This window comes from Brienomyrus brachyistius, chromosome 2 (assembly GCF_023856365.1).
Source record: "Brienomyrus brachyistius isolate T26 chromosome 2, BBRACH_0.4, whole genome shotgun sequence".
NCBI lineage: Eukaryota > Metazoa > Chordata > Actinopteri > Osteoglossiformes > Mormyridae > Brienomyrus > Brienomyrus brachyistius.
In genome coordinates this window covers 15,343,372-15,364,816 of record NC_064534.1, presented here as the reverse complement: position 1 = coordinate 15,364,816, position 21,445 = coordinate 15,343,372, and the positions used below count along the sequence as shown (strand labels likewise).

At 37.5% G+C, this 21,445-nt stretch overlaps 1 protein-coding gene across 3 annotated transcripts; it reads left to right on the top strand.

Moving 5' to 3' along the window:
- Nucleotides 1–306: 306 nt before the first annotated feature.
- hdr (hematopoietic death receptor) lies at nucleotides 307–21,230 on the top strand. 3 transcript variants are annotated; one of them, XM_048990786.1, is made up of 10 exons: nucleotides 307–413; nucleotides 8,329–8,455; nucleotides 8,534–8,662; nucleotides 9,027–9,138; nucleotides 12,460–12,563; nucleotides 12,831–12,923; nucleotides 18,469–18,509; nucleotides 19,311–19,364; nucleotides 19,635–19,671; nucleotides 19,855–21,230. In XM_048990786.1, exons 2-10 carry the CDS (start codon nucleotides 8,341–8,343, stop codon nucleotides 20,145–20,147), a joined length of 978 nt encoding a protein of 325 aa, XP_048846743.1. In that variant the 5' UTR covers nucleotides 307–413; nucleotides 8,329–8,340; the 3' UTR covers nucleotides 20,148–21,230. The 3 variants fall into 3 exon arrangements, with proteins under 3 accessions (XP_048846743.1, XP_048846734.1, XP_048846740.1); XM_048990777.1 differs by lacking the exon at nucleotides 307–413 and adding an exon at nucleotides 2,951–3,164; XM_048990783.1 differs by lacking the exon at nucleotides 307–413 and adding an exon at nucleotides 2,952–3,164 and having other exon boundaries at nucleotides 12,460–12,548.
- Nucleotides 21,231–21,445: the final 215 nt, after the last annotated feature.

The following is a 21,445-nucleotide window of genomic DNA, read 5'->3' as shown; positions in this document are numbered from 1 at the left end:
TGCAAAAAAGTGGAATAAGTAAGGACAGAGCAAGAATGTCCATAAACTAGCTGAATATGAGGTGCCCATGGCAGTGCTGTTATTCTTGACACTAAAGGGTATTGCAAGAGGGGCAAGAAGCAGGTCAGTGATATTACTGCTTAAATGAAATGAGAAATAACAAGCCAGTGAATAATATCAGGAATCCTCCTTCCTATTTTTAACTGTTCATGAACAGTGACTCAGCAGCAATGCAACACTGGATATCGCAAGCCTGCAGACAACTGCTTTGTTAGATAGACTCTAACCGAAACTCACTGCGAAGGGCTTTCAAACTCTGATAAGTATTGCATTCCGTGTGATAGGGATTTTTTTCCACAAGTGTTGCAAGAAGTTGCCATAAGGAAACATAAATCAATTTACAACTGAAAAACGTAAGTTCCTTATTTCGGTTCTTTAAAATGTTGCAGTATTACGCTATATTAGTATTGAGAAAATTTAACAAAAAGCCGTGACCCTGACTAAAATGAGGAGTTGGAAAATAGATGGATGGATGGATGGATGGATGGATGTTCCAAAATCTATCGAAAAATCTATCCATTCATCCACCCATCAATGTATATCCATCCATCCATTTTCCATACCAGCTTAAAATAGACTGAAATATTGTATAATTAAATATCAAGCACTATCACAAAAGCCAGTAAAATATTTATAGGTGCCGTAAAACAATGTGGATCACAGCACATGAAAATTCACAAAATTTATAAAACTTTTAAGACAAACTTTTAAAACTTGTAAGAAATTCATTTGAGAGTGTACAGACATTTGTTAATTTTATTTTAATGCATTTGTTAATTTATTTGTAGTTTTTATTTGCACGCTATATTATTCTTGTAACAATTTATCTTTACATCCGTTTTTAAAAACTACACACTTGACTACAGCAATTCATTTGACCTCATTATAACAGTATTAAGTACAATGAGCAGATAAAAAATTTATGACACCTGTTTTTTCCATGAGAATCCAGGCAAAAGCTATTATCACTCTTTCAAAAGTTATCACTTAGAATGTTAAATTCTCTTCAGTCAGTAGTTGCTAGTGAAAGTAAGAACATAGGTTAAAGAATTGTGTCTCTTAAAGTAATACTCTAAGCTCACCCATGTCCCACGTGTATCTGGAACAGTCCTCCAGCCAACTTAACACCAGAGTGAGAAGCACTGGAGTCAAAACAAACTGGAATCTCAAAGGAGTATCTGCCTCACTTTCTGGAGTCCATCACCCAGAACAATTAAAGGTTTTCCTGAAGGAAAAGTGAGATGCAATTCAATATTAGGAAGTTTTTCCTAATGTTATTTACACTCAATGTACATGTACTGTGATTTGGACAAACACATACCCATCATACTTTTAATATGATACAATTATCAATTGTAGTATCAATTAAAAAGTATCAATATAAAAAAGGGGGGGGCAGCACAGGGCTCAGTGGGCTAAGCCTGTGTGCCTGTGATCAGAAGGTCCCCTCTCAAAGCCAGCTTCAGTACGTCTGTGTGCCCTTCAGCAAGGCCTTAACCCTCAGCTCCCTGGGCAGCACAGCAGGTGGCAGCCCTTCGCAGCCAGCTTACTCTAGCCTACAAAGAGCAAGTTAGGGGAACCATAAAAATAATTTCCCCACAGGAATCAATAAGAAAAGTATCAACTGAAACCATCAGGCAATAAAACCAGGTTCTAAATGATTAATGTGGAGGAAGTACCTAAATATAATGAATGCAATTCTAGTGGCAAAGAGTATTGTCAGGATACTAGTCTGTTTAACCTGAATTTCTCTGACCAAATATTCAACTGCATTGAATACTTTTAGAATTTCTTTCTAAAGCTAAGCACATAATATGCATCTTTTACAAATGAAAAAAAAATGTAAATATTTGTCAGGCTATACCAGTACAGGTATATTTTCATTTAATTCTGCTGCTCTGAAGCCTGATTGGTGGTTTAATTCTGATCTGCTTTTATTAACCACGCATCCACATTCAGGCCAGAATATGCCAGAGCTTGTGCCCTGATGTTCCCTCGTACCATGATATCAGCCCATCACAAAGCAATTGCATATTCAGTTAATTTAGTCAGAGCCATCAAGTCATCAGAAGCAGGTGTTCTAGAGAGGGGACAAGCATTTAAGCAGTTTCGATCTAGTAAGTTGGACATTAAAAGCATTAAGTAATTAAGTGAAGTACTTGCTGGTATTTGCATGTGCCTCTGACTCCAAGCGGTTTTTTCTCCCTCTAATTGCCAGGCCTTAGGTTTTTTTTTTCCTTTAATTCTGTTGTTCTATTATGTTCTGGGTTTTTTGGCTTGTGTGGTGTGCTGGGCATGTTTGCACCTGTAAATGTAAGGTACTCTAGGGCAACCATGTTGGGAAACACATTTTATAAAGTAGATTTATTTGAATTTGATTAAAATTAAGTGAAGGAATACCTTATTTGAAAACATTTCTTTCTGTTAAACAACTATATCACTCGTTTGCCACTGAATATGTTATTTCATACAATGCTAACCTGTGTTGTAGACAGAAAAAATATGTCCAGACACACACACACACAAACACGCAAACACCATCTAATGAAACGGGATAATTTCAGTCAATGATTCAGTATGACACCGGGATTTCGCCAACTGGGCAATTGTAGTCTTACTACTTTATACAAGTAGCCCACTTCTGATCTTTACAAGTATTATTATTATTATTATTATAGTTATATATAATAATATATATATATATATATATATATATATATATATATATATATATATATATATATATATATATATATTACTAAAACATGCAAGCAAATATATAAATAGATAAATGGGTGAAGTTCCCGCCGGCTGTCCAGCACCAGGCTTGTTATCTGCTCAGGAATGCCAACCTACGTCAGAGGGTGTAGTTAAAGGCAGGACCCGGAATTGTAAAAAGTCTTTTCTTCCCGGCTTTTAGTCCTGAAAGGCGTAATCGTCTGTTGTATTATTTTGAGATTGGTGATAATATTTAGGCAACTACTAGACAGTTGTTTCTAGTTAATGGCATATCCAGATATTTGTTGTGTTTTTTAAAGATGTTTTTGCATATATGCACTTTTGATTTTTACGGCTATTGATTTATAATGAGGGACAAATATATGGTAAGTAGGCTTTAGCTCATTTTAAAAGGCATTATGTAATGCAGTTTAAATGTATTATTTGATACGTATTCGATTAAATGCATTGAATTAGTAACATGATCCATTTAATTATAATCAGGGTAGGGAGACTTCAGTGAGTCGCCGTTGTTGATAGTTCCTACAAAACTGTCGGCAACTTTTCCGTTTTAGTTACATTGATTTATGTTGGTTAATATTTACATACGATTTAAGTTTTGTTTTGCTAATAATATTCTGCGTATTATTTCTACGTTACGTGAGTCTACTACCCCGCTGTACGTCTTGCGAAACATGTTTTTAAGATATTTTAGGTTTTGTCCATGCTTAAAGAATAGTAAACATGTACCCTGGAGAATATGAAATATACGATACCAATATATGAATTACGACAGTTTCCGGCTATGCAAAGCTGTCTCGTGTTTAATTAAAATGCCACCATGATTGAACAAAAATACAAAAATTGTAACAGTTGAATTCAGACTAATTTGAGCTTGAATTGGTGCATGTAAAAAGGTATACAATCTTATAATGTGTCCATAATGGGTCATTCCATTTTAATTCAACTAAAAGTTTTTTGGGGGCTCCATCGCAAGTAATGGTTGTGTTCAGAGAAGTGGCGTTAATTCTTGGTAGGTGGTTATACTGTTATACCGTATAATTGCGTATACGGGCATCTCCTCTTACTGATTTCAGACAAGTTTAGGTGGGTATACGGGGAAAAACGTTTTTTCAGAGGTGGGTATATGCGTATGACTGCATATACCCACCACTACACATCTGGGTCTGCGGCGTGCATATAAAAAGGTATGACCTTTTGCGCTTAATATACAATTACGTTTTAATGCAGCAGATTTCCAAAAAAGGTTTCTCTATTTTTGATTTTGATTAAATTTGATATATGAATTGCACATATCTCCCAAAGGTCAGAAATGTCTTTTTGTTTATTATTCTTTTTTTAATTTCCCTTTGAGCAAAAAATTTAAGTGTGGTTATATACTGCAAGTAGCCAAAAATTACGTCAATTTTTAAATAACTGAATAAATGTCTATTAGTTATATATAAGTTGACCTTTTACTTCATGAGAAGTAATCATAGACATTTTTAAGAGGTTTTTAAAAATGCTCTTTTTGAACCTCAGAAGGCATGTATGGAGAGGTATTTCCTTTCACGGAACTGGACAGGACTTTTACTTGTCTTTCGTAAAAGGATTGTGGGAGGTACGACACTGGAAAAAGATCACTAAAATGACACACTAATCTCGGTCCTACTTTCTTTGAAATAGCTTAAAGTGTACCTGAAGTGCACCTAAAATATGTAATGTGTTTTGATGGACTTTTCAGAGAATTTCCCCTTTGTCTTACAAGATGAAGTCCAGGGTGAAGTTTTGCAGCCCACTTTACATGGGACTTTTACTGCTGTTGGCATACAAGTATTACTCTGATCACATGTATGGAATATCAATTTACATGTGGTCTTCTGAGCCAAATATCTATTTTTTTTGCTGTGTGTGTGCGTGCGTGTGTTTGTGATTAATTAAGCTTCACTAAAATTCATCAAAACCAAAAAAGGTGAGGGAAAAGGCCATTTGTTGAATTAAAATGGAGTGACCTTAACAACAACATGGCATGACCTTAATAACAGTTGCCATAGATCAAGTACAATAAGGGTTTAGTGACTGGGAATTTTGTGTTTTGCGCATATTTTGGCATAATTTCTTAATGGGTAAAATCCCTAAATATACTGGTAGAAATGCGCATCATCTCCAGACAGTGGTGGTCTGTCGATATCCAAGACTTAAGTGATGGTCGTTTATGACTGTTGCATAGTGATGAATGGAAAAATTAAGCAGAAAGGGTTAGAGAAGGATTCACTGTTCAACTCCTTAAGAAATAATGTATTCCTTGTATATTAGTGTTGACTTCTGTCATTGAAGTGCATATCTCTGTCGGTTTCTAAAGGTAATTAAGCTACGAATAAGAAAACAAAGCAGTTCGTGGCTTAATTAAATCATATAACATGCCTTTCCCTGTGAAGAAGAAAGTCCTCGCGTGCATTTAATGTCCTGTTAACTCTCTAGAATTAATAACATCCCTTCACTGAGAAGGATCAGTGTTCAACAATATGGAGAAAATCTCTCCTATTGTCACGGCTTTGCAATTATTCATCAGAAAAGTATGTCAGTTATTGCGTGAACTCCGCCTAAAAATTTGATCCATAGTTTTCCTGGCTTAAAAATGTGAAATTATATTATGTATTGGCCTTATAATACCCAAGTTAACCATCTTACTGAAAAGTTTGACTGCACCAGACAATAAAAAAGACAAATAACATAAAATACTAATTTCATGTTCTAATCTTCTTCATGCACATACATGTCAGATTTAAAAGAGAACAAAAGAAGGTATAAATAGACCATGGCAAGTGAGAACAAATATTTAATCTTTTTTTTTTGTCAAGTGTGTGTTAACATTCTGATAAAAGGCTGTGTTCATTTTGTTAGTTATTTGATAGTACTGGTGCATTAAGATAAAGTTTGGGCAGTTATTGCCTTATATTGTAAAACTAGTTAAAGGGTTGCATTTCAGCCTGAGGATGAGGATGTTCATTCCATTTATAATGTCATCCATCCATCTATTTGCCACTTATCCGGGTCATGGGAGCATCAGATGCCCAGACCTCCCTTTCCCCAGCAACCTCCTCCAGCCCCTCGGGGGGATACCTAGTGGCTCTCAGCCCAGAGCTATAATCCTGGGTTTGCCCTGAGGTCTCCGCCTGGTTGGACGTGTACAAATCACCTTCCCAGGAAGGCATCCAGGGGGTTTCTGGACAGGTGCCTGAACCACCTTAGTTGGCTGTTTTTGATTATCAGCTCTCTCTCTCTTCTGACTGGTGTCCACATAATTGCTGACGCTGCACCAATCCACCTGTCAATCTCCAGCTCCATTCTTCCCTCACATGTGAACAAGAGCCTGAGGTTTTTGAACTCCTCTGCTTGAGGCAGTAACTCGGCCCCAGCCTGGAGGGGCCAATCCACCTTTTTCTGGTTGAGAACCATAGCCTCAGACTTGTTTGAGGTTATCCTCATCCCAGCAACTTCACACTTGGCTACAAACTGCCCCAGTGCACACAGGAGGTGACAGTTCAATGAAACCAACAGGAACGCATCATCTGCAAAAAATTATGTTCCTGCTCCCAACCTCACATCCCAAACCTCTGTCTGATAGGCTGATTTGCATTTTATCATTTCCTGTAAAATGCCTGTCCAGACAGTAAAGAAAGTAGGGCATTACTGTTACTTTGTTTTGCTTCGTATGATTGCTAAATACTCTGTGCTTAACTTTCGTTACTTTTTTGATGCTCGATTTTGCTTTGCCCCTTTTGAATTTCATTGCCTTTCGATTACTATCGTACAACAGTATCTCCTGAGTACAAGTACCAGTGCTCAGCCTCTAGTACTCGCCAATATGGCTGGTAGATCTCTTTAAAAAAAAAAAAAAGTAATATTTGAATTGAAAAATACTGGGATAAATTTATAATATTGATAAATGATTTCCCATGCACACACACAGACAAGCAAACACGCAGTGTCACGGGTAGCTCGCGATCGCTCGGTGAGCGTGCAGGCGGGCGAGCGAGCAGGAACAGGCAAGCAGGCTGAAGACGGGGTAAACGGGGTTTTAATAAAGAAATCCGAGGCAGGGAACACAGGACGGCAACAGACATCAATGACAGACAAGGGGTTAATGCAAAACAGGAACAGGGCAGCAGAAAACAAGACACGACTGGGCACAATCAGGAAATCAGACGTGGGTAATTAGGGGGCGTGGCACACGAGGAGCGGACGGGCCGGGCGTCACACGCAGCACTTAATTTTTTTTTTTAGCTGGGGAAAAAAATAGTACATGGATAATGTACTTTGGTTTATTTGTAAACTTTGAAGTACTTCCATACTGCAAATATTTTGTTTTATTTTGTTTGACAGTGGTACTGCAGATACATTAATTTTACATTAATGCAGTTATACTCATTGGCCCATTGTTGCGAGGACATATTCGAGTGCTTGAGCACGGCATATTGCTGCGTCCCTAGTTTTGTCTGTAGTTTGAACAGGTTAGTAAATATTGTGTCCATTGGGAGGGGGGTTGAGAAAGTATGGCATTGGATGGGTCATGTTATAAAACATGCTTTTTAGGTAGTGGTGTTTATGTTCGTTATATAGGCCTCCATGGGGGGTGTACAGTGGTACAGTGGTTAGCAGTGTTGCATTGGAAGCAGAGTTTAAGCCTCTATACTAGCTCCATGTGTGGAGTTTGTATGTCTTCCCCATGTCTTCTTGAGGAATACAACTTCAGGGGTCCATTTCCTGTACCCACTTTTCCTATTCAGGGTCACACAGGGGGTCTTGAGCCTATTCCGGAAGCTACAGTCACAAGACGGGGAATTACTCTGGTTGGGGCCCTAACCCCATTGCAGGGAAAACACAGACACACCATTCATACCTATGGACAATTTTGCAACTCCGGTTCACCTTAGCATTTTTTAGGGGGGTGTGGATAGGAGACTGGTGACCTGTGACCTGCGTAGGAAAAGCAGGTCTAATAAATTGATAGCTTGATATTGGCCTGGTTGGCTCCTGAGATTGTTCTCTGATACCGATAAATTAAATAGTGGTCTGCTCCACTTTTGTGCATGACTGTAGAGTTATGTTGTGAAAATTGTCAGGTCGTGACCTCTGTTGAACTATTGCAGTGAGTAAAATTTTGGGATGATATGTTCAGATACACATGTGAAGTCTCAAATCACTTTGAAATTCTGTTTTGCATTTATATCATTTATGCTTCTGTGTAAGCCACCATATGGCTGAGGCTAATGCATGTTAAGGAAATAAAAATTGTGTTGGGACACCTAATTTAGAAAAAGTGATCTATGTATATACATGTATTTTTGCATGCATGTGAATTTTATTACAACCTGTGAATTCTTCCCATTGAAAAGAAATTCCATGATTTTTTTTTTTTTTTGTGCCGTGTAGTTTATATGTAGTATCGATTAGTTCATATCACAATGAAGATTAAAATGATTTTTTTTTGTGCTCTCTCCCCTGTCTCCATACTATCTACATGTCCTTAAATATCCCATGACTTAGGTGTTCTTGTTTATGCTGGTTTTTGGGGCGTCTGCATCACCAAGGAAACGAACAGTCCGACATGTCTCTTGCCAAGAAAACCTAGAGTACAAACATGAAAATCACTGCTGCTTGAACTGCCCTGCTGGTATGTAAACACCGCTTGTTTATTGGTAATCTACCTGGAATCTTAAAGAAAGAGATTCAAGTTCACATATTTTTACAGGAGAATATGTTAAGGAGCAATGCGCAGCTGATTTGACACGAGGGACCTGTGAGCCGTGCCCACACGAGACCTACACCGAGCACGCCAATGGCCTGACACAGTGCCTCCCTTGTAAGAAGTGTCATATAGGTAATGCCCCCGTCCTGTGCCCTCCGTATTGTACCGTCAAAAGAAATGATTGCATCCCTTGGGTAAAGGGTTTTCAAGAAGATTAGCTGTGAGATGGAGTGTAACGACCCCCAGCCTGCTTCTTTTTAAAACTATACCATATTTCAGACTAAATCTTTTGCTGTTGGCCATACAGGTCAATCCTTAATGTGTTATCTGTGCATTACTGTGACGGCTTCGCAGCTTTCACAGTAATGATTGAGGTCGTACCCTGTGAACTTCTGAAAAGCCACCATGCCATCGAGGGAGCTTTTCCATGGTTGTCTTTCTCTCTTCCCGGTGGATGTGAGACGAACTGCACACACATGCTTGTGTTCTTCTACAGACGAAGATATGATCAAGAGCTGCATCTCGACCCAGGACACAGAGTGCCAGTGTAAATCAGGTTTATTTTGTGTTCCTGACCAAGCCTGTGAGGTTTGCATGAAATGTTTAAAGTAAGTCCCTGATACACTCAATATTCACATTCACGTACGTGTTCAGTGACAGTTTTTTGTTGTTGTAAGCATGCATATGCTTTTAGCAGTCAAAGGTTTTTGCACCTACTGTGATGTTTTACATATACATGCTACTCACTTTACATTTATGAAATGTTCAATTTTCTTTGCTAACAAATATATTTACAGTATGTTCACATTTTGAGTACCATTACTGACAAGAAATTGTCATTTCTATGATTCATCAAAGTTATCTCTAGCAGTTATAACAGCAGAGAAAATTCTAGGCATTCTTTCTACAAGGGACATTAAATACTGCTCTGTTTCATGGGATGAAATGGTTACCTAGTGCATTTAAATTTAAAGGACAGCCTAGAATTTGACTGTGCCATCACCACATAACTAGCTAATAGGATGTCAGACATGCACTGTTGCATACTCTTTTCATGCTATAAAAGAAATTGTTGTGCTATAAATTTGTTGTATTTTCATTTACAGCTGTTCACTCAACTTTGCAATGTTTAACTAGAATAAAAAAAAAAGTCTGAATTTATGAAACATGGAAAAGAGGCAAAAACCTTTGGTGTGCAAAAACACCTAGAATATTGTGTGCAGGTTTGGTCGCCATACCCTAAAAAAGACATTGCTGCCTTGGAAAAGGTGCAACGTAGGGCTACGAGAATGATTCCTGGTCTTAGAGGAATATCTTATGAGGAGAGGTTAGCTGAGCTGAATCTGTTTAGCCTCGAGCAAAGGAGACTAAGGGGGGACATGAGGTATATAAGATTCTAACAGCTCTGGATGCTGTTCAGCCAAACGGCAATTTCAATATTTGGTCCACGAGTTCTAGTATTTAAACTAAGTGGAAATTAGCAGGAGAACATTTTAAAATGAATCTGAGGAAGCACTTCTTTACACAGCGTGTAGTTAGACTATGGAATAGTCTTCCTGTTAGTGTAGCGCAAGCTAACACCCTGGGTTCCTTTAAATCAGAGCTACATAAGATTTTAACAACTCTGAGCTATTACAGTCCTCCCCAAACGAGCTTGATGGGCCGAATGGCCTCCTCTCGTTTGTAAATTTCTTATGTTCTTATGTTTTGACTGGTAGTGTAAGAACCATTTAGGTATGTGATTAAGAATTTGCTAGGAATGACAGTCTGCTACAGTACTCTGTCACTTTATGGCACACATTGATGTCTCGCAATGTGACTCAGGGGCTGGCACTCTGGTTATACTGTAGGTTAGAATGCTGGCACAGATACAGCACTGTGGAAAAACCTTAGGCAGAATGTTTAAGGATAGTTATCTGGGTAGTAAGTATATGTTTTCTCGGGGAGGGGGGGAGACCACGATTTACTATTAGAAAATATAGTAACACAATAGAAATTTCTTCTGTTCTCCAAAAAATTAGTGAGATCTTGTTGGACCATTCCTTAGGGGCACCCAGCCATTCTATGTGTATGTGAAATATCACCACCAGCTCACTAGATAAATTAAATTAGTTAAATAACTCAATGAGTTATTGATTAGCCAAACAAGGTGGAGTAGTGGTCAAAAAAAAAAGACATTAGTGTATTGGATGGTTTCTGCAAATACTTCGTGATTTTAGGAGAAGGTTTTGAAATGGCTTAACTGTCGCATTTTGCGAAAGTGTGCAGGAGATACACGCCATTCCCATAGTCCATAGCTTGCATGGTGTGTGCGCCTTGCCTTGTGCCCTGTGCTTTTGGGGCAGACTTCAGGCTCACAATGACTTTGCATTGGATTAGTGGTCATAGGAAATGGATGGACAAATTCAACAGGATATTTGTTTTTAGACGTTCTATTGTGGAAGCAGCAATTCTGTGTGGAAGCAGCAATTCTGTCTGCAAGCGGGTTATTTTGGGAGAGCACAAAGCTAAGATTGTCCAGCAATGATTCGTGATATTTTTCCTTCTAGTCACTAGGTCTTAATTCAATTAAGTATTTGTGTGATGAGATGTAATAGACTATTCAGGCTGCAGGTCATCTCCAATTGATTTTCCCCAGCAATGGGCAGTATGGTTTTCACAATTAGGCTCCATTACTTTATAATACTTATTTGTTCATTAGGCAAAAGACATAGTAAGTAATGGCAGTGAGACCGTTGTATCTGTGGCTTCAATAACTGAGATTTTAGTTGTATGTGGTTTACAGTGGTCAGTAAAAGAAAATCTGAAAATTCCAGAATTAGCAGTTTGTAACTTTCAAACTGTGAGCCAAGTGAGTACAGGCAGTAATTTAGTGAAATCTGCCAGGCCAGTTGTGCAGCACATGACTCATCTCACCATATTCATGGTTCCCTGCAGAACTCTCGTCCAGTCTGCCTCTAGTGTTCTCGTGATTACATTCATTGCTACATTATCACAGTGTCTTTTTTTTTTTTTTTTTTTTTTTTAAATCACACTTACAAAAAGCATAATTTTCCTTGCTCCATCATCACTTGATACATTATATTTTTTTTCATTGCTCTATCATCCCTTGAGAATTGGGCTAAAACAGAATTCCTTTCCTTCGAGTATTGTGCTGTATAATATTGTACAATATATTTTATTATCAAGGTATTTAATGTTAAATTACGCACAGAAAGTCATTATTATCAAATAAACTTGATATGTATGTACAGGAAAATTTCATTATATATGGGGTCTATGGATGGTGTGCCATTATCCAGTTTCAGTCACCAGTGGTAGGTCTTAGAACATATCACCCCATGGAAACGGAGGGGTTCCTATATAGGAGTAGCTTGTCGAGTGGCCACTCATTGTCTATTAACAAGTTGCGTGTTTATGAAATACATTTTAGATGTTCACATAACTTGCATTAACGATATCAGGAAAAACAATACCAGTGTAGCAGTCTTGACAGATTGACGTTCTGCATAAATTCATTGGCCTGTAGTTGCTGCTTTTATTCATAGAAAATAGTTTTTAGCTATTTTACTTGAGCAGTTTGGACTAAGTCCCTTGATGAACGGAAGTATAGCAGCAATCCACCTACGGTTGGTAGCATTGACCTTAAGATTTCAAGTCTCTATAACTTCTATTACGTTTTATGCCTGAACAGAAATAATCTAATTTATTTTTTAACTGTTTTGTAACTGCTTGTGGATGGAACTTGCTTAGCAACTTTTCGGTACTGATGTTGTGTTGGCTGTAGTTGATGATTGGCTGAAAAAGATTGCGTACCATCATCATTAATAATGTGTTTTTAAGTGCTGGGGTTAACTTGACACTTTGGTTTGGTAACTTCTAAATCCCATCTAATATTAACCTTTTTATGTACTGATGTACTGTTTCAGATGCAAACCAGATGAAGAGGAGGTGAAAAACTGTACCGCCACCTCCAATACTGTCTGCAAAATGAAGTCCTCTTCATTCGCTGTCTCAGGTAGATCTTACCCAGGTACAAAAGACACTGTATTTGCATAATGTGCTCCTTACCTTTTCTTATAATGGGTTTTGAATTCCCTGTTAATTCAATGACGTCATGCATTTAAAAGCTTGACACTTTAAAATGTGCATCAGACGTTTTAGATTAGAGTGTAGCCTTCCATACTGTGCATTAAGATTTTGAAGCATTTTGTCAACTTTTATTTTTGTGCTTTCTGAAATTGTGGAGTGTTGGAAAATTCTTTTTATTTATTTATTTTTTTCCCCCTCTGTTTAATAGGGGTGATTGCTTTTGTCATAGTATTATGCATCTTTGTCACCCTGCCCATCTGTTTCATCTGTTGGAGAAAAGGAGTTTTCAAGAAAGAAACAGGTGAGTTGAAGTGAACTGTATGTAAGGGTTAATGCATGACAAGTTGCGCATTATACATTTTTAAAGGCATGGCTGCAGAGTATTAACAGAGTATTAACAGAGTATTAACTTGTTTGTACCACAGTTACCACACATTTGGCTTATTTGTTGGTACTTATTTTTTTTTCAAATTAGGGCTGTCACTAACGATTTATATCAATAAATGAATAATCTACTAATTAATCTGACAATTCATAGAGTAATTGTTTATATAATATAATATTACTGCAGTGTGCCATTTGCAGTTGCGCCATTTGCAGTTGTCACATTGCAAAGATCACACAATAGTCTGCTGAGTTCACACCAGCAACAAGTTGACTTAAACATTTTTACTCTGTCATTGGAAACAGAGCTTGGCAAGCTTAGCAATTTTAGTGATGGTTCCTTTTCAACATTTTCTACTATGTGTTAAAAAAAAATCAGTCTGAAGTTTACTGCCGCCACTTTTACATGAGCTCTGCATGCTCCTCTGCATGAGAATTATAATCATTCGCATCCTTGCTGTTGGACTCTGTGATTGACCGTGTGCCGCGTTTGTGAGAAATTAAACAAAAGGTTAATGAAGAGGAGAAAAGGAAACGAAACCTGGTCATGGAAAGACATTCTTCTGCTCTATGGAAATAGTTTGTATCTCACAGACACAATATTGTGCAAAACCATGTGATTTTTCAGCACTGTTTTGTGTCTGTTGGCACAACTCATGGCAACACCATGGACTTATTTCACAGTCTCTACTGGCACGTAATAAGTTACTCATATAAGTGTCTTTATAGTTCAATTTCAACCCTTAAATACCTCAGAAACTTCTAATATCACAATGTAAACTTTTTCCAATATCAGTCAGCCCAAATGTTCACAAATGATTAATATTGTATGGTTATTATGTATTGTAAGATGATGCGGCTAAGTGACGGAGCTAGACTTTGTTTTAGCAGAGATTATTTTGACAAGCAAGAATCATAGAAAGTAAATAAAGCGAAATATTTTAAGTCAAGGTGGTGACAAACAGGTTAGGCCACTCCGAGAGGCTAAATGGCACCTATCTATGACTATCCTCACATTATTGGGTCAGTCTGTCAAACCACAGTGTCTTCTGTTAAGATGCATTTGCATTGCAGTTGTGCTATGGTAATATTTAAGTTCTGCTTTGCACAATGCCGACATCCCACTGCCTTTTCATTCATCTTAATGTGAAGTGCCTCCACACAGCTTTTGCCCTTGATTTGGACTCTCATCTGCTATGCGCCATCTTCCTTTCACCATATTGGCGAGTTATCGAGAAGGAAAATTTTAATTAATGCTTTTAAATAATCGAGTAATCAAATTTAATTGAGTAATCCTGACAACTCCTATTATGAATTGAAAATGCATTAATAAGTAGATTACAAGTCTATTTCAGTATAATGGCAACACAGCTTATCAAAATACTGAAATAGCATTGACTTTTAAAATACAGTCAAAGTACCTTATACTGCGGTGTAGCGTTTGCACGGTATGGAATATTAATCTACTATTAAACATTTTTCTTGTATATATACTGTATGATCCAAGCCACCATTGTTAAGTACGAAATTGTCCATTGCTAAGACCAAGAGTCATTAGCCAGTCATTAGTTCAAATTTGCCTACTACAAAGGTTAGTCTTTATGTGCAAACCCCATTTTCAGAAAAGTTAGGATATTTTCTAAAATGCAAAAAAATAAAAATCTTTGATTTCATTAATTCATGTGAACCTTTATGTAACTGACAAAAGTACAAAGAAAAGATTTTCTGCAGTTTCACTGGCCAACTGAATTGTATTTTGGAAATACACGCAAAGTTAGAATTTGATGACTGTAACAAGTTACATCACCTTTCATTTTAATATTTTTTAATGATTTTGGAACTGAGGATACTAACTAATAATTTTGCAATAGAAAATTTTGTCCATTCTTACATGATGTAAGACTTGAGCTGATCAACAGTCCATGGTCGGCATTGTCTGATTCTCCTCTTCATGATGCATTGATACATTTTCAATAGGAGATCAATCTAAACTGCCAGCAGGCCAGTCAAGCACATGCACTCTGTCTACAAAGCCATGCTGTTTTAGCCCTTGCAGAATGTGGTCTGACATTATCCTACTGAAATAAGTGTGGACATTCCGGGAAGAGTTGTTGCCTTAATATTAACATATGTCTCTAAAATCCTAGTATATGCCTCTGAGTCAATTGTACCTTCACATCTATGCAACTCATCCATGCCGTGGCACTGATGCACGCCCGTACCATCACAGATGTTGGCTTTTATACCTTTCGCTGATGGCAATCTGGATGGTCGGTTTCATCTTTGGTGCAGAGTGTAACAGACTTTTGGTCCATCTGAGATGAACTCATGCCCAGAGAACTCTCTGGCATTTCTGCATTGAGTTGATGTATGGCTTTCTGTTTGTGTAATACAGTTTTAAGTTGTATTTCTGGATGCAGCGATAGACTGTGTTGACAATGGTTTTCTGAAGTACTTCCAAGTGGCTATAATTGTCACAGTAGCTTGACAGTTTCTTAGCCAGTACTGCCTGAGGGCTAGAAGATCATGCGCATTCAACATTGGTGTCCAACCCTGCCTTTAATGCACTGAGATCTCTCTGCGTTCTCTGAATCTTTTCACAATACGATGTACTATACATTTTGCAAGACCTAATTCTCTGCAAGCTTGTGTTGAGGAATGTTCCTTTTGAACTGACTAACAATTCTCACGAATTTTGGCACAAAGGGATGAGCCAGGACCCATCCTTACTTGCAAAGACAGAGCCTTTGATGAATGCTATTTGTATACCTAATTATGACACCTCACCTGCTACCAGTTAGCCTGGTTAGTGTGGAGTCATCTAAACCGGTATTACTGGAATATTCTGTGCACTTTTAAATCTTAATTAATTTTGGTATAGTTTTTCTTTGTACGTTTGTCAGTCAAGTAAAGGTTCACGTGAATTTACATATCACAGATTTTTGTTTTTATTGCATTTTAAAAAATATCCCAACGTTTCTGGAAATGGGATTAGGACAAACTTGTAAGCCAAATGTGTAGTAACCATGGTATAAGCCGGTTAATGTACTCCAAACAGTGCATCATGCAATGTTACATGCATGCCTGTGAAGGCGTGTAAATGTATATAATATACACACAGCCACGGGAAAAATGAGACCACTCTATATTTTTAAATAAATGTGCATTCTTAAATCCCAGTTTAATCCTGGTTCTGCTGGCAGAACGCTATGCTGAGCAACAGGGTGCTTCAAGGTTCAAAATTTCTGAGAGAGCAGGACACAAAAATAAGGTGAAGCAGGGGACACTGGGAACAACCAGAAGCCAGACAGGTGAAGGGCAGAAGTGACATTCTAATATCAGAGATGACCGTTAGCTTGTCCAACAAGTTCTCATGAATCATAGGATGGCATCGAGTGACCTTTAAAAGGAAGGGGAAACATTAAGTGCAGGTGTGAAGTGCACTGCTAGGACAGTTCATATGAGACTCCGAGAAGCAGGACTGAAGTTCCGTAAAGTAAGGATGTAGCCCTTTATCAATGAGAAGCCGGGAAGAACCAGGCTGCAGTTCGAAAAAAACATAATTCAGATGCACACCCATAAATTGAGAAATGAGAGAAATTGTGCTGTGGTCTCAATTTTTTCCGTGGCTGTATATATTCAGACATTTTTTTATTAATGTAGCTTTCTGTACCTCCTGGCATTCAGCTGTATTATGGATAAAACATGACTTATTTAGTGTTTTACTAATTAGTAAAACCAGACTTGCATACCATCTTGTTTAGGCAAGACTGTAAAGTTTGGTTGGACTGCAAATGCATGGCATCAGTAAATCATCCTAAAATAATGCTGCTTTCTAAGTGATTGGTAGCAGTCTCTTTGCTTTTCTGAACCAAGTCTAGTTTCCATTAAATAAATTTAGTTAAAATTAAATCGGGATTATAATCACACTTCAAGTTACTACTGTGACTCTCCTGGCCAGCACATCTTGTGTGGTTAATGAAAATTAATCAACACCCTTCAGATTTGAGAATTCAACAGTTTTGTATTACGAGTGTAAATAATCATCGGTGGAACTGTCTCAGCATCCATGTAACTACCATATACTTCGGTTTGCAGTTTGCATTCCCTAAGGGGCATAAATGTTGTCCTTATATCTTGCCATTGTATAACTAAAAAAAGCACGTATGTTTCATTTTTGTTGTTTTTATTGAGAAGTGTAAATTATGAGTTGTTAAAAATAAATATACCTGTATAGTGCTCTCCAAAATTACTGGCAATTTTAGAGAAATTGAACCTTAACTAAAGTAAGCTTTATTTGTTTTCCTTTTTGTCCTTTACAAAGGCACATGTGCTACAATTATTGGCACCCCTGCATTTAGTACTTTGGAAAAACCTACCATTGCAAACACAGCACTGATTCCCCTCCTATAATGCTTAATAAAATTGGAGAGTATAGAGAGAGGGAAGTGAGGCCACTTCTCAATACAGAATCACACCAGATCTTTGAGGGTCATAGGTCCTGACCTTTGCACACTCCACATGTATTCGGTGGGGTTTAGGTCAGGGGTCTGGGATAGCCGCACAGTTTTGTGTGTTTTTGGATCATTGACACACCGGAAACTTGGACATGATTGGATATTCATCTTCTTGATAGAGGCAGCTAGATTTCGATTCAGAATCTTTTGATACTTGTCCATGATACCATGTATCCTACAAAGGTTCCCAGAGCCTCTGGAGGAAAAGAACCACCTGATGACATCTCAGATTCACCACTGTATTCAGGTCCAGGTTGTAATCTGAATAACCATCAACCCACCAACCCAAATGTTTCAACCCTATCCTTTTCAGTGTGCATGGGGGGCAAGTACACTGGTCGTCTTTCAGACCAGATCATTAACATTGTGGTCGTTTCATACTTATTAACCTAATAATGGATTTTGGTTTTTTGGGGTATGTAGCTATTATTTTATTTTTTATATAGCCATTGGCTGATTTTTTGCGAAGGCGCGCACACTTGTCTCATTTCAGTTGTATTTTCTTTACTTTCTCATCGTGATGAATGACATAAATGAGTCACAGAGGCCCAATTTTATGAGATGAATGAAGCGGGAAGCTATGGATGGTCACCTAAGAGTTGCGAAACACTAAGGTGAACTTAGTAAAGTAAAACACAAGTGGGAATGTTCTTCAGTAACATTTTGTTCATAACAATTTCTAGGGGTTGCCAATAATGTAAAATACATGTAAAATAAAGTAGTGTTTTATGTGGTTTAATTATTTTTTTTATCAGAAGTTAAATTCAATTAAAAGTTGGGTTTATTGACCAAAAACATTTGTCTTAACATCTTCACCTTATTGTTGCCAAGAGTGCCGATGATTCTGCAGGGCAATGTACATTAAAACAGTTGAATGTTGGTTACAAGTACAAGTTTCTCTGACCATTATTAGAATCTGACTGTACTTCCTGTCCTTTATTACAGAGATTTCATGTAAAACGAGTGAGATTTTCAAGTCCAACACGGTGAGTTATAATCAGAAGGGATTTCGTCCTTTTTTATGAAGATATTAGAAGTGACATGGTGAAACATTAGAAATCACAAGACACCTTTTTACTCTGAACAAACCAAAATACAGGACTCTTTTGAATAGAAGACTTGTGCATTTTTTACTGCATGAAATAAATGTTTTTTGAGGATATGGAATATTTTTCCAGGGCAGCATGGTGGTGCAGTGGTTAGCACTGTTGCCTCACACCTCTGGGGCCCGGGTTCGAGTCTCCGCCTGGGTTACATGTGTGTGGAGTTTGCATGTTCTCCCCATGTCGTCGTGGGGTTTCCTCCGGGTACTCCGGTTTCCCCCCACAGTCCAAAAACATGCTGAGACTAATTGTACTTGCTAAAATTGCCCGTAGGTGTGCATGTGTGAGTAACTGGTGTGTGAGTGTGCCCTGCGATGGGCTGGCCCCCCGTCCTGGGTTGTTCCCTGCCTCGTGCCCATTGCTTCCGGGATAGGCTCCGGACCCCCTGCGACCCAGTAGGATAAGCGATTTGGAAAATGGATGGATGGATAGAATATTTTTCCCCTTCTCCAATGCCCTTCATATAAAAATGTATAAGAATACCGACTAAGCATCTAAATGTAAATACATGATCCATCTCAAAATGCATAATAAGACAATCCAAGTCAGAGGTCATACATGTCAGAGGTCATATAATATATATGTTATTATATTACAGAGGATGACAAGTACACATGCATTTAACGTAAATGGTATTTAAGCAATTGAGGTGTTTCTGGTTGATTTTGAATATATATCTTCCAGGGTGACCTGCAGGGTGCAGATGAGCTGGCTCCTTTCCAGGCAGACCCGTTGCAGGTACCTATAGGATGCTTGTCTGATGAGGGCTAATATAAAGGGCTGGTCTTTGCTAAACACTCTGTGCCCATAACTCTGTCTGTTCAACTCGTATGTTTTAAAATGCTTTTATGATCAAATTATGATTTTTTTTTTCCACAAAAGTTTGAATATAAAATTCAAATTTAAAAAATGGTTAATTGGTCAATTAGCAAATTAAGTAAGTGTGTACTGCTAAATTATTTGTGCCTCCTCAAGTAAAGTGTTAAGACATCATCTGTATATTTTCAGGGACATGTCCAGTACAGACAGCTTATTCCATTTGATGGTAAGAATCCAGGAAAAAGAATTTAATAATAATATTAATAATAATGATGATGATGATGATAATACACATTGGTAATTGACAGTCATAGTAGAGTATGTTTACCACCATAATGTACTTGGGGTCATTTACAGTATAAGTATTGAAGTGATAAATTGCATAATTTATAACCTTTTTTTATTTTAGGGCAAGAATCACTGAAGAGAAGTCTTGACCTTTTTGGAGAACTGGATAGTAGCTATCATAAGAGGTTCTTCAGAAGAATTGGGTTAAGTGATAATCAGATCCAAAGTGTGGACCACTTACCTCATGCGGACAGGGTGTATGATCTGCTTCGTATATGGATGGAAAAAGAGGGTCTGAAAGCAGATATCAATCACCTTCTTGAAGTATTACTCAATTTGGATCAAAAACTCACTGCTGAAAATATCACTGATAAAGCCATTAAGAATGGGGATTTTATGTATGTAGACGATTGATTTGTTTGCTATTGATCTTTCCGACCTTTATGACACCATAAAGAGCGGATGGACTTTAATTATTGCAGCATATTGTGTGATGACAACATTATGCACTCACTGCTATTTCTCCTGAGTATACTTGATTTACTTCTAGGTGTTTACAAAGATTAAAAGTATTTTTATTAAATATTTCCTTTTGTCACACTGTATTGGATATGCAGTATGAAAGATTGGTTTATTTTTCAAGTTGTATGTGTTTATACAAAATGCACTAAAAAATAAAATCTGCAGGAATGTATTTTATTATGGTAAATTAAATTTATATAAACTCAAAATTCTGAGTTTTTTAATGGATTTATTTATGCTAGTCTGTGTTTTACCTTGGAAAATTCTTGCCATTGAATTGCGCATGGTTGCTTCAAATTGGTTATCATCCAATAACCTGGCATAGGTTATTTTCTCTCTTGTATATCAGTATGGAGTCTTTCATGAATATGTTGAAGTGAACAGCTCCACCCAGTGCATACCATGCTTCATGAACTCCATGCGTCATGAAGCAATGTATTAAAACGTAACTAATTAAGGTTTTGTGTTTTTTGAAAGCCTCTATAAAGATGTACATCAGTGGTCAGCAACCAGTCGATCGCAAAGACATTTTTTAGTCTATTGGCAAAACATACTGGAGGGGCACACCCCAGTCACAATTCAGCAGCTCACCATCGTCTTTTCTTTGTAAAAGTGGCTCTCACTCTGAATAAAGGTTGGACACCAGTGATGTATATCGATATTTAAAACAAACATGAAAGTATATTTTATTTGTAATTTTTGTAATACAAAATGTCCATGTGAAGAGTTTTGTTTTATTTGATCAGAGATCTACTATTTTTTTTTCTTTGTATAATGTATTTTATATTTATGGCGTCATTTAGTTATTGTATATTTCTAGCAGAATAAAATTGTAACGCATTTGTAAATTGGTATTTGAGTACATATTGAAGTCAACTGCAGAAGTAATATATGGACAAGCTGTATGAAATACAATGGCTGCTGTTTCATATGTGTTTCTGTGTGTGTATTAAATATAACTGCTGTTACTCCACACTCTCCTTTTGAGTAAATCTTTGGAGATTTTCTTGAGTGTTTTTAGAGCCATTGGCATGTTGTAAAATCCATTTATGGATCAGCCTCTGCTTTTTTGACAAATAGCCTCACATTCTCCCAAAGTATTCTCTTATCCAACGTGAAATTTTTGGATGATTTTGTAATGGCAAGTTAGCTAGACCCTTTGGCAGCAAAGCAGCCGCAAACCACCATGC

Coding starts and splice junctions, on each gene's coding strand:
- hdr (XM_048990777.1), top strand. Junction 8,456..8,533: donor CTGCTTGAACTGCCCTGCTG/GTATGTAAACAC, acceptor ATATTTTTACAG/GAGAATATGTTAAGGAGCAA. Junction 8,663..9,026: donor TTGTAAGAAGTGTCATATAG/GTAATGCCCCCG, acceptor GTTCTTCTACAG/ACGAAGATATGATCAAGAGC.